The 12,752-nt window shown below is 49.5% G+C and overlaps 4 protein-coding genes across 4 annotated transcripts; 1 reads left to right on the top strand and 3 right to left on the bottom strand.

Moving 5' to 3' along the window:
- Positions 1-286: 286 nt before the first annotated feature.
- Positions 287-3,646, bottom strand: LTHEOB_7007 (uncharacterized protein; the record flags this gene model as incomplete). The annotated part of the gene is made up of 8 exons (XM_035516326.1): positions 287-292; positions 345-1,217; positions 1,586-1,915; positions 1,962-2,588; positions 2,642-2,790; positions 3,130-3,247; positions 3,297-3,336; positions 3,390-3,646. 8 exons carry the CDS (start codon positions 3,644-3,646, stop codon positions 287-289), a joined length of 2,400 nt encoding a protein of 799 aa, XP_035371974.1.
- Positions 3,647-6,222: 2,576 nt separating this feature from the next.
- LTHEOB_7006 (uncharacterized protein) lies at positions 6,223-7,435 on the bottom strand (the record flags this gene model as incomplete). Its single annotated transcript, XM_035516325.1, has 4 exons — positions 6,223-6,279; positions 6,472-6,698; positions 6,771-7,152; positions 7,229-7,435. The coding sequence occupies 4 exons, from the start codon at positions 7,433-7,435 to the stop codon at positions 6,223-6,225; spliced, it is 873 nt and encodes a 290-aa protein (XP_035371973.1).
- A 1,099-nt stretch (positions 7,436-8,534) lies between these two features.
- Positions 8,535-10,333, bottom strand: LTHEOB_7005 (uncharacterized protein; the record flags this gene model as incomplete). The annotated part of the gene is made up of 6 exons (XM_035516324.1): positions 8,535-8,582; positions 8,655-8,713; positions 8,767-8,874; positions 8,933-9,361; positions 9,411-9,639; positions 9,692-10,333. The coding sequence occupies 6 exons, from the start codon at positions 10,331-10,333 to the stop codon at positions 8,535-8,537; spliced, it is 1,515 nt and encodes a 504-aa protein (XP_035371972.1).
- A 323-nt stretch (positions 10,334-10,656) lies between these two features.
- On the top strand, positions 10,657-12,113 carry LTHEOB_7004 (uncharacterized protein; the record flags this gene model as incomplete). Its single annotated transcript, XM_035516323.1, has 4 exons — positions 10,657-10,783; positions 10,937-11,333; positions 11,403-12,012; positions 12,069-12,113. The coding sequence occupies 4 exons, from the start codon at positions 10,657-10,659 to the stop codon at positions 12,111-12,113; spliced, it is 1,179 nt and encodes a 392-aa protein (XP_035371971.1).
- Positions 12,114-12,752: the final 639 nt, after the last annotated feature.

The following is a 12,752-nucleotide window of genomic DNA, read 5'->3' as shown; positions in this document are numbered from 1 at the left end:
AATGAGTACGGTATGGTGCCTTTTTCAATTTGAAAAATTTGGTGGTCTTTTTTGGGATGACTTGGCACGCCTGCGTACCCAAGCGTACTCCGGCTTTTCCTCTCGATCTAACCTATCTTGGATGAGCAGTCGGGGCTCCGTTGTCTTCATGCGAAGCCGCCTTGTGTGTTCGAACAAGATGTCCACTTCTCCTGAGTCCATCTCACGAAGGATGATAATGTAGTTGGGGTCATCCTATATCCATGAGTTATTGATCGGCTCAAACGAACGACATAGGATATAGAATCTAGCACTGACTCGCTTCGCATACTGGAGAAGCGAAGCATTGCGTCTGGAAAACTTACTTTGTCCCTTTCCCATGGCAGACCATAATACGTGAGTGTTTCTATGGCAAGGTGGTCTCTATGAATTTTGAAAAACGTGGGCCCTTTCGACGGCGGAACCACGGGGAAGAGGGAGCCGAAATCGTCAGATTGGCCACGATCCCGTTGGCTGGTCTGATCTACTTGGCTGTGGACGCTTCTCAATCGTTGAGGACCTTGACGGTGGTATGTCTGGGAGAAGCGCGAAAGCAGATCCTTCAGGCCATCGGAGTTGTACGCTACCCCCATAACCAAAGCCATTACGATAGCAGTGACAGGCAGGGCTATCATCCAGAACAAGCTCTGGCTGTATGTCGTATCGCGGATGTCGGTGGTGTTCATGCCCAAGAAGCTGGTGACAAAGGAAAGTGGCAGAAAAATAGTCGTGACAACCGTGAAGACAAAGATGGCTTTCCCGTGATCTTCCTCATTTATCTCAGTGCTCTGCTTTACCTTCAGAGCCAAAGGACTGCATTGGTCGCGGGTGAACTCGTATGTTTCTTGGTCTCCTTGGAGCAACTGGTCGATACTTTCCATGAGTTTTTCCTCAAATGGCTGGAGCTGCTGACTTCGCGTATTACGCTGGTTCCCTTCACTGCGAAGCGCAGTACGGTAATCCGTGAGGGCATCCCCTTGCCAAGTGCTGACCACGGACAATGCATTGAGTTCTTCTTCCAAGAAATTGATCTCTTGGATGAGTCGCTTCCTTGGAGCGTTGCTGGCTGTGTATCGCTGGTTCTCGCTATCAGCTAGGATGATTGAGGCATAGTGGTTCAAACTGACCATTTCCATGAGAGCCTCGTCATAAATGTCCGGGACTCTTGCGCCTTCGCTACAGCGAGCTTCTTGATCATCCTGATAAGGACTATGTCAGGCCCGAAAGCAACACCCTCAACCTGAGAAATCTCTGGAGGCCTCAGGAGTGCTGAATAAATCTCACTCCTAGCTTTTTCATATGGACCCTGCATATCCTGCTCAGTTGCTCTCAGCGTAGCCAAGTTTATTTGAAATTCGGCCGTGTTAAGAAGATCCGGGCGTCGCACTGTGTCAGTGTACATGTCCTCCCCCTCATTTGCCAGTTTTCTTGCTTTGTCGAAAAAAGCAATCAGTGTGCGAAAACACTCGATGCAAGAGCTTGTGAGCCTCGCCCGAGTATCTACCCTCTTTTCTTTCGTATGAGCCTTAACCAGACTCGATCTTCCAATGTGTGAAACGGTTCGTACAGTCTCGAGGCATGTTAGAACAATGCCATTCAAGTAATCGAGAAGTTTCTGAAACTCTGCCTGGTCAGTGCTGGAGACATAGTAGGCCAAATTCTTTTCGGATCTGCTCCCTTCATCAGTATGCATGAAATGTTCCTCGCGAAGGTGTTGAATGGCTTCTTCGGCGCTATTGTAGCTGGGACTATGAGTGTCCTGGCAGACCCTGGGCTCATCAAACTTCAGCGGCCTTTGTTGTATTGGAATTTCCATGGCAATTTCCATCATGGAGGGATCTGGGATAACCCAAGTGTTACGTTGAGCTGTCTTTGTACGGTAGCTGATTTGCAGGACCTTTATCAATGTCAGAGAGGGTTTCTGGCGAGCAGTGTCCACATACCTTTCCAAAAGCGCTGACTGCGCCCCAAAGCTTGCCAATAGGCTCTGAATTTGTTGTTTTGCTGGGAAAGAAAAGATCCACCAGAGACTGTAATGCTGAGTGAAGCTCAATGAAGTTTCTCCGCATCAGATCCCGTTTCTGGGCCATGATCTCATTCTGAGCTTCGTGACACTTCAAAGGCCACACAGAGCCAGTGTCTTGCTCAGGATAACTATATGTAGTGGCTACAAAGCTGCTTAGAAGTGGGATCGCCCGGATCGAATCCTTGTTCTTGGGCGTAATCTGTTCGTAGATCTTTAAGAATGCCTCATCTTTTCGAGAATCGTGGGCGAAACGTTCCAAATTCAGTCGTAGAAAATTCACTTCATCTTCTTCCGATCCCACTGCTACATCTGGCTGATCGGGCTTTGCGTCTGGTCTCCAGCAGAAGAATGGTGTTGGATGAATCTCGGCCTGGTTTTGTGGCCCTGTCACAAGCAGCGTGGCTTCAACAGCTTCGCGAACTACGCGGACATCGTGGATATGGGGCTTGTCCGACGAGAAGACGTGAAACCATTTTGGAATGTCTTCATCTTTGACCATGAAATCAGAGAAACCCAGATGGTGAGAGACGGAATTTTCGAGCTCCTGCAATTTGTTAGCACCATTTCTTCAGTCAAAAAGGAAATTGTAAGCCATACCAGCAAACTGGAATATGCGTTTGTATGGCGGAGGATGACTCGTCCTTCATCATCGACGAAGCGGATTGTTGGTGTAATGTACTCCTCTTGAATTGAGCACATTTTGAAAATATTGTCCTGCGACACCATTCCACATGTAATCAGAAATTCTATTCTCAAGGTTAGTTCGAAATTGCGTCGGAGATAAGCAAACCTACTGTCATCAATCTGCAAGGCCCATATGCATGGGACACAAATGATCTGCTTTACCGAGTCCTTGAGGAATCTGGTGTAAACTTGCTGACGGGAATGATTGTAAATCGTTTCCCAGGAATACAAAGCATTGAAAAGACTTCTCGGGGGATGCAGTTCATTATTTCCCATAAGACCGAATTTCGCTGGTCTGGAGGCGTCGAGATAAGGAAAGGCAACGAACGTGGCAGAACAATACTGCCGAGCATCTTTTTGCTTATTGTACTGGCGTTTTGCCCGGTAACGAAGAACCGTACCCGGTGTAATGGACTTCCCCTCCGGCAGGTTGACAATCCTGCTTTTGACTTCTTGCAGTAGCGCCCATGTGATCTTTTGAAGATCAGAATCGATGTTTGGTGAATTCAGTGCAAAGGCCTGGAAAGAGTCAGCAAAGTCTTTGATTTACTTTCTACTGCTTCCGTACCATGAACTCATCGTAATCCAGGAACTCGCGTTGAATGTGTCTGAATTCACGTCAGTCGAAAGGAGAACATGCAGAAGCGAGAAGGTAGCGTACAGCCAGTGCCAGTCAGGTTTGATATTCTCTTGCGGTGAGTCTTTCGGAGGACCCGCCCGAGTCATCAGCCGGGTACTAATCGAGCCTTCATCCGTATCCTTTGCACCATTGGTGACTCTCGCTGCCAGGACGTCCATTCTCCAGAGCCCTTCCGCGTTTTGACCAGGGCTGGGCCAACTCTTGTCCGGAATTTCGACTTCTTGCTCCTCCAGGTCAACATTGACGGTGGAATTATTGTCGTGCGCTGTAGGAGGCATGGTTTGACCAAGTGGCGGCAGCGGCTGTGACATTGGCACAGGTTTTTCCACGTGGGGCTCTTCACTGAATAGAAAGTTTGAGCGTCGGCCAAGGCTGTCCGTTTCAGATGTAGTTTTTTCCTGTTGGAGCTGGATTGGGCTGATCGGCGTTCTACCCACGTTATCGCTTGCATCTTCTCCTGATTCGTTTATCGTTTCCAGAACATGTGGCTGCGGTGCGTCAATATCAGAGCTATCATTGTGATAAGATCCATCCGAATCGCCGTCGTTCATTTGTTCCGAATGGTTCTGGTGAGGACTTGGGGAATGGCTGACAGCATCATCTTCATCAGCCACCCCTATATCAGAAGCGCTAGAAGCAGTATAGAATGTGCTGCGAGAAGAGCCCCCAATAGGCATCGTCACCCACGGTCGCATTCGAATCTCCATGCCAGGCTCAACGCTATCTTCCCAGAACTCTGGGAGAATAACCCCGTCGGGTCCGCTCATGTCGAATTCGCCTCGAGTGATAAAGTCTGGCATCACTGCATAATCTCTAGGGTAAAGACGATCTCGAGAGTTTTCTCGGCGATACAGGGTAGCAATCAGATGTTTCATGCCCTGTCATGCGCTTTTAGCTTCAAAAGGCCCACTGGGAATCCTCAACGCAATCAACTTACTTCCCATGTTCTACATTCTTTCCACGGCAAGGAATATGCTCGGCTCATAAATATCAAAGTGATTGGCAAAGGACGCCTGGTGGAGGGTCTGCCTTCCGGTTGCCGGCTTGATGATTCCGTGGGGGCCACAAGAGACTAGGGCAGCGAAACCTACAGGGGCCAATGTCCCACACAGGAGAACCGCCTGCGAGAACTCAAGAAACTATGGGCGATAGCACCAGTTAGGATTCCTTATCGGGAAAGGTCCTCCTAAGTTACGACAGGGAGGGCGGAAGGCGGGATCCAGAAAAGGCGTGATTTCGCAAAACAAGAGTTAGATGGCACACTTTATCGGCTAAGACTATTTCTGATATGAAAATTCATTCATTATTATCAAGACTGTAAAGAGTTTTCTCATGCTACAAAAGAACGGTAGAAGCACTAGAGAATACCATCTCTAAAATTCCAACATTTAATGTCATTTCCAAAACTTCTACAATAACCAAAATACTCTAAAATCAATAGCGTCAACCCGATCCTTGTTACAAATATACTCGTTTCGCACTTTGACAATCTGTAGATCTTTACCCAATAGTGTAAGCAAAGTCTGTTCGTTCTCTTGCTGTGAATCGTCTGAACTGCCGAAAGCTCTGTCGATTGCGTAGCTGATGGGCACTTGTTCTGTTGACCGAATTGCTCTAACCTTCGCCATCATCGTTTTTCTCCTCTGCTCGCGTATGCTGATCCATCGAAACACCGCCGCCTCTTTCTTCTCGAACTCCTTGGCGTGCTTTGGCCAACAGTCATCGCATAGATAGCGCGTGCCGAGCCCCCAAGCGCTTTTGGACCAATGTCTTGTAGTGGGATTGACTTTGCATCGGTCACATATGGGGCGCCACGATCCTTTGCGTCCGTCATGGCCGCAGTTGTAACCCCAATCACAGTCAACGGGGTCCTGGCAGGCGTTGCAGAAAGGTTTATGCGCAGCTCCTATTCGAACCGAGGCAACAGGCTTCTCAGGATGACTGGAATAGCAGGCTTCAAATCGCATGAAGTTGTTCTGGATGACAGGCCGAGGGATCCGGCTGTAGCTTCTTGTCGCGACTAAGCTGAGCCGACGAAACATCTTTAAGTTGTTATTTTTAAGCTGAGATAATTGTACGAGGATCGTGTGGACCGTTGGTAGGAATTTCGGGACTTCAAAGCTACGTGGAAGGCCGGATAACGCGCGTCGGTTGGGGAACAAGATTGACTACGTGAGGAAAACAGCCTATAAGCTGTATCAATGGGTCTTTGTAACTGGAAGCTGTCAAAAATGTGTGAAACATAAAAGATAGCGCACACCTTCTGACTGTTGCCGTTTGCCGTGGAAGCAGTGGCACCGTTGTGAATGAAACCGTGGCCGTTCGACTCGACAACAAGGACATAAACATGTATCACGTGTTTGTGATACTTTGAAAATTCCTCTCATTTTGTACTACACAGAAACGTGATTGATCTGATTGAGAAAATATAGGACCAGCTGCTGTCAAATGGATTGTTTCGACAGGCGTGATCACAAGAAATAGAGCGAGAATGAGGCGAATGAGGAAGTCGGGACAACGGCTGAATTTTAGGTGACAGCAAAGATTGGGGCGAGGTGAGCTAGCCGCTGTGGTTGTAGAGCTGAGCTCGCTTACTTCAAGTTAGATTAAACCTACCATTATGGTGAGTGTGCTTCTTGCATCTGAGGGGCAGTGTAATGTCCTCACTTGCGTCCCTTGCTCGTTCTAGTAGAGAGGGTGACTTAGGAGGAGTTCTCTTTAGAGACCTTTTGGCATAAACTATTCGTAGTTTACTTACGCACTTACAGACATTTTTAATCAAGTAGGTCAAAGAGCATCCCTTCTTTTCATCGATAGTTGAGAGGACAGGTGGAGTAGCTATTCTGACAAAAGGCTAGAAACTGTAGACCATGATATCGGTGATATCATTCCGAAAGGTAGCAAGCTTGCTCTACAACAAAGGCCTCTGATATCTTGTCACTTTCTCTGTAGTAGTTTACGTATGACTCCGTGCAAAAACAACATCTGTTCACTCAGAATCTTCTTCCCCATTAGTGATTTTATGTTGAGCACGATGGCGATGGTGATGGTGTTGGTGTTGTTTACGGTTTCGACGAAATCCCCACCTGCCTCCAAAACTGACAAAGATACCAATAAAAATGTTGATTATCAGGCCGCACTCCGCCGCCGTGTCGGGGACAAACGCACCGCTCTCCCACTTTCCAAGGACCTTCCTGCCTCCACCGCCGTCGATGTGGACGAGGGTGGCGGTAGCGAGGACGTAGGCGTTGATTGCCTTCTGCTCTCCATCCCAGATCAAGATGAAGCTGCTGGCGCCATCTTCGAAGAACGAATTCGGGATAAGGTGTTCTGAAAACTTACTGTCAGCGTCATGGACAAAAAGCATCAACTTCTGAAGGTTTAAAAAAAAAGTCTGCTCACCTTTCCACTCGCCAGTCTCGTTGTTCTGCAGCTGTCCACAGATCTTGCGCTCGTTGCTGAGGTAGAACAACCCCTGCGCGTCCTCAAGCTCCATCACGTACAACGGCGTGCCTGCCGCCGCTGAAGCGGGGACGTCGTCGCCCTCCTCCCACTTCTTCGTCTCGTCGTCATATAGGATGCTCTTGATGGAGCCGTCTGAGTGCTGGAAGAACACCTGAGCTCCGTCGGCTGTGTTTGTGCCAGCGATGCGACTTTTGGCAGACACGGAAATGGTGCCGACGCCGGTGATTGGTACTTCCGTCCATTCTGGCTCGTCTTCGGGGGCAGAAGTGCGCTCGACGCACCCGAGAGTGTTGGACTGGGTGACATAGATGATCATGCACTTGGACGCTTCGTTAGTCCTGGCGCCATCGAAGAAAGAAAGGAGGGAAAATAAGGGAAGAGGGAAATCAGGCTACCCGATCTGCTCTGTTGATGTACAAGGCGGATGTGTCTGGTTTGACATCCTCGGCAATGAAGACTTCATCAATGATATCGACGCCGTCGACGTTCTGCTCAATGAGACTTCCGTCATCTTCTTTGAGAATGCTAGAAGTCTTCTCATCTTTGGCTGTGAAGCCTGCGGAGCTCAGGTAGAGGGCAATCTTCTTGACGTCCGCGCTCATGTTTGAATAGAAAGTTTCAATCTGTTATCCTACACAATTTTCTCCTGTGTGATTAATTTTATAGCCCGTAGACACATAGACAAATGTGCTGCTCTATTTCTCGCGACAACATGCGGCTCTGGCCGCTCATCGCCATTCCATTGCTTTTTTTTATTCGTGTTCTCCCATGCTTGACCGGTCTGAACTAAAGATTACGCTAGGCGCTGCCTGGCCTCCGATCATCTCCCATGGCGGCATATGCTAATGTCAGAGACGCCAGAAAATGTGATCATGCATGTTTCTTTCTTTTTTCCTTGTTACCTTTTGACTATTCTGGATAATTTTGGCGATGTTACCTTGGCTCATCGCTCAACAAACATGACCCTGGCGAGATATATTGGAGCCTGTTGCCTGGTTTACATACGTAGTCGTTGCTGATCAATGGCGCAGGACGTCATGGGGAACAAATTTCTGTGCGTGCACGGCCGACGCTCGTCTCGAATATGCAAAGAGACGTTTCAGTGGAAGCGAGAGGCGTGTATCATCACGCCAGCACGACGTGGCCAGCAGGCAACGAACTTACTAGTGCGGCTCTGCGGGAGTTTCACCTATTTGGGTTTCTGCGTTGGAGACGTTGAGCTCCAATCCCGTTCCTTGTGATCAAGCATCTGACACAGAAAAAATGGGGGACCGCGAGTAGCCGGCCGGCGGGGGACAGCGTGTTCGTGGGTCGATCTTGACTACCGGGGTAGATTTGCCGTGCGACCGAGATCGAATCTTCTCTCGCTGATCTGTACCCGAGTGGAATTGTTGCGGGCCGTTGCTCGGCTCGGGATGCAAGGTGCAATAGATCAACGTCCTCGAGTAAAATTTCCTTCTCAAACCCCAGCCTTGCGATCACGCAGACTGAGTGCCCCGCTCACACTAAAACAATGCGGCTATGACACCGAACATAGAAACAAAAGCAAAAATGCCAGATACAGAAGTGGACACGAGGTCCGGTTTCAATTTGCTACGTATGTACGCGGGCTACAGGGTATATAGCCGGAAAGCTCCGGTCAACCCGAGGGTCTGGTACACGGTATCATTTCTCGCGGAGAGGCGATAGGAGGCCCGCGTTTTAACCGCGAGATCTGCCTGTGATTGGAGACATGAGAACGTTGAGAAGCTGTAACAGCCCTATTGTTAGCGCTACGTCCTATTCACATGGCTTCGGCTAAAAAAAATGCAGGGTACGTACCCATTCTTCAACGTGGGCCTCATTCTTGCTCAAATCAGAGAATTTCGTGTCCAGTGGGCCTGTAGCGGTGAGCACTTGGGCTGCTGGATGGCATAGAGAGGAGACCGATTACCTGACGTGCGGTGCACAACCCTGTCGATGGCAAGATCGCCCCCGAGAGCGTTAAGGAAGTTGCCGGCGGTCTCATCTTTACCAATGCGGCTGACAAGGAAGCGGCAGGCTTGTGAAGATGAGTCAGTACTTGCCTTTTACATGCCGAGAAACGATGTTCAACCTACCTTCCGGCTCGTAGCCTTTGTCCACCAGTGCCTGGCCGCATTCAACGATGGCATTCTTGAACGCATCTGGATCATCATCTGTGGGTTTTCCATCGGTGATGACTATAACGAGGATGGGCCGCTTGAGCGTCTGGCCGCGCGCAAAGACATCGAATACAAAAGGCTTGAGAATCTTGTTCCGTAGCTCCGTGCCGATGCGCGTCCCACCACTCGGCTCGAATTTGAGCTCATTGTCGATCTGGTCTTTACTCAGGTTATCATACGCACCGGTGCGGGGCTGGTCCTTGTTGATGAAACGTAGATGCACACCCTCGCCGTCCGGAACAAGCCGGGTGGCGATGCTACACATGCGAGTGACAAGCCTTCGAAGCAGCTCCTGGCGGCTGGGGCCTTTTTCCGTGTCAACGGTCCCCATTGACCCACTGTCGTCTCAATGTTTGTCAGTTGACGCTCTGTCTGGCATGCCGGCAATACTTACCGCAGTAAAGGATCGGCTGGTATAGTGCCAGCCTGGTGAGGTCGCTAATCTGGCTGGGAGCCTTGAGATGATTGTTCGGATCTTCTTTCAGCTCGACCGCCTTTTCCGCCACTTTTTGGAAGAAGTCGTTTTTTGGCTTGAAGAAAGCACTAAGCTCGGGACTTTCGATGCGCACAAAATTGTCAATGTTCTTCTTGAAGTCATCCACAGTCTCTGGGTTGTCTATCTTCTAGAGTATTGTGAGAACCTGCTTTTTGGTGACAGATGGAACCAACACTCACTTTGGCGGTCTCCCTGTCAGGCTTGGTGTTTCCGATCATGTGGTAGAGATTTGAGACGACTCCCTTGACCACACCCCTCACGGTTCCGCTATTTACGTACGCAAGGATGAAGAGGACTAGGTTGACGATGGTAGCGATGAACTCAAGCCTTCCAGGAGACTGTTCATCAGCAGGGAGAACTGCTCTCTTGACATTAAGGTCATTCTTTCCATTCGCGATGTCGATAGCAGACTGATCCAGTCCGTTCTTCTTGGTCGTCGATGCACCAGCAGCGACGAGTAGTTTCATCACTGGTACATCTACCGTCCTGGAAATGGCGTCCATTAACGGGGTGTTACCATCGTTATCAGCAGAGTCTGGGTCCGCTTTGGCATTGATGAGTGCCTCAACGGTCTCGATGCGATTTTTCCTCGTTACAACGGCCAGGTGCAAAGGCGTCCGGCCGTAGGCATCCCGCTTGTCCACTTCAGCACCTTTGCGAATAAGAAGCTCTACCACGCTAGGGTGGCCGCCCCTGACTGCTTCTACAAGCAGAGTCCGCTTGTGGGAGTTTTCAGCGTCGATTTGGGAATTTTGGAGGAACTCATCCAATTTTTTTTCCGTCAGCTTTCCGTTCTTGGCGAGGGTGTAGATGTCCGACATGTTCGTGAATGAGGTGCTTTTGCCGTGAAGCAAAGATCCGGCACACCTTAAAATACACTGGCGGCTCAAGATGCCGAATTTATGATTTCATGCTCCACTATCATTTCAGACGATGAAGCATGGACGTGAAGCGCGTGAAGTTGCATTTGTGGAGCCAGAGCCCGATATTACTGTTGGTCCACGTTGCCGGTCCCGGATCCACACTTCCGCGTGTTCGCACATCTGACTGTTGCCTGGTTGATGGGGGGTCAAATTTTGTATTGGTTCAGGTGTGTCCATCCTGCAGGAAGCTTTGCGACAGCCGTGCCTGGCGAGACCGCAATATGGAATATCGTCATGAAGACAGAGACACGTTGGAAAGGATTCGCCCAATAGAGCAGCCTGTCTTCTCAGCCAGATACGAGGCCGAAGAATTGTCCCAGGCTGTTGTGAGGTTAAAGTTCAAGAAAGGTAGGTGAAAAATTCCATCATAGAAAGTTTGCATCAAGTTGGTAATCTTCCAAGCAGGAGTAAATCAACAAGCTGGCACTGGTTTTTTTGTGAATATTCCAGGAGTGAAAAAAAACTTCATTCTTACTGCTGGACACAACCTGATATCAGAAGAATCCCACACGGACCTGAAGATCCAACTCTTCGGCAGCGACGAGTACATCGACATACCCAACGAAGACGTTCGGATCAATTCGGTCTACGCAGCCACGCCCAAAGAGATCTCCGCCGAACATGACTACGGGGTCATTCTTCTACCCAAAAACATCAAACCCCCGGGGGACTTCGGCTTCTCTCTTCCACTCGGTGTCGCGGACCGTCTCGACTGCGAACTATCCGTAACGGGGTACCCTGCTACCAAAAACGCCGGGATAGTAACAATCAGCGGCCAAGTCGTGAACCCAATCATCCGCAAAAACCAGCTCGAGTACGTCATCGAGACGGAGGCGGGCCTTAGCGGCTCACCCGTTTGGGCCGGTTACAAGCGACATCCCACTGTCGTGGCAATCCAGTAAGTTCAACAAACAACACCGTTCCATTTACATCGAGGTAGAATTTGTGAGCTGATCATCCACGTTAGCAACTACGGTCGGAAAATCAACAAGCCTGGCTACGGCAGCAAAGGCACGCGTGTCAACCTCAAATCACTTCGCGACATCTTTGAATGGACGGGGCTAGATACGACGGAGAAATATTTGCGGGCCAGCGGTTTCAAGGAGTCCGTGGAGACACCACTCCGCCTGGGGTACTCTGCTGATGATGATGCTTTTCGCATCATCGTTGACGAGATCGACGATCCCCCGGACACGATGCTAATGAGTACTTTCCCTGTCTATGCAGCGCCGAGTCGCGCGACCAAATCGCACCCAGCCTTCGGCTTCCTGCAGAAAGACCGCTGGGTGTCTTGGGATGTACCCTCAGCGGCAAGTTTGGTTAACGATCTGCGCAGAGCAAGGCTCGGTCGCATCGATATTCCATCCAATGCCGAAGGCTGGGAGTATCAGGAGGGCAGGCAGTTTGCCATTGTCGTCCCCTCTCAACCTGGCACTACTATGAAAGACGATAGCGTAAGCAGTAGTCTGGCGCTGGTCTTAGAACACACGAAGGTGGCATCTTGGCAATTGGAGGAGCCGGGAGAGGTTCTTGATGCAATCGGCTATCGTAAATACTTGAAGGGCCAATCATTCAAAGTACGTAAAATACTTGCAGGACAAACGTTCATTGATGCTAACTTCTCCGTTCATAGGATGCTTACAATAGATGGGTTCTCGAAAGCCCGATTCTGGAGTGACTTGTCGAAAATAGTTGGGAAGAGTACGACATTCGATAGAATCTACTAGTCCTAATGATACAGTTTCTATTTATCTATGATTCGAGCCATGGCGGCAGATAGTATGAAGTACTGCGTCTCCAGTGACAGTCCCAGCTCTGAAAATAGTGTTGCGCATTACCACTATAGCCGAAAAACGAATGGGTTGATCAAAATTTCTGAAAAGAAAAAAAAAAGAATTTTCTTGCAACCTTGCCCACGAAGCTCTCGAAGTGGGCCGCCGGCAACGGGCAAATGTCGCGGGGCATTGTTGGAAGACTCTCGGCAATACTATCCCTCCGTTTAGTGTCATTACACGTTAGATGCTTTTGGGGCTCTCTCCAGCTTGCCGTGCCCCATCTTGCAAAAGTGAGCCTCTGGGTAATCAGGCAGAGTTTTGTCGATAGCGATGATCATGCATGTTGGATGCCGGCGATGCTGAACGGAAATAACATTGTGGATGCCCTGGAGGCAAGTATCCACCCCAAAATCGCCGGCAATCGGTTTTCTCCCAACCATGGTAGAGTCCCTGGCGGTGAGACGAGCTGCACGTCTATACAGCTCATCTATCTACCACGGCCGCTGCTAGCGCAAATTACTAGGTCTGAATGACAGCGAGGC

The sequence above is a fragment of the Lasiodiplodia theobromae genome, assembly GCF_012971845.1.
Source record: "Lasiodiplodia theobromae strain AM2As chromosome Unknown scaffold_20, whole genome shotgun sequence".
Classification (NCBI taxonomy): domain Eukaryota; kingdom Fungi; phylum Ascomycota; class Dothideomycetes; order Botryosphaeriales; family Botryosphaeriaceae; genus Lasiodiplodia; species Lasiodiplodia theobromae.
The sequence above is the reverse complement of the archived record's forward strand: the minus strand, read 5'-3'. Positions and strand labels throughout refer to the sequence as shown.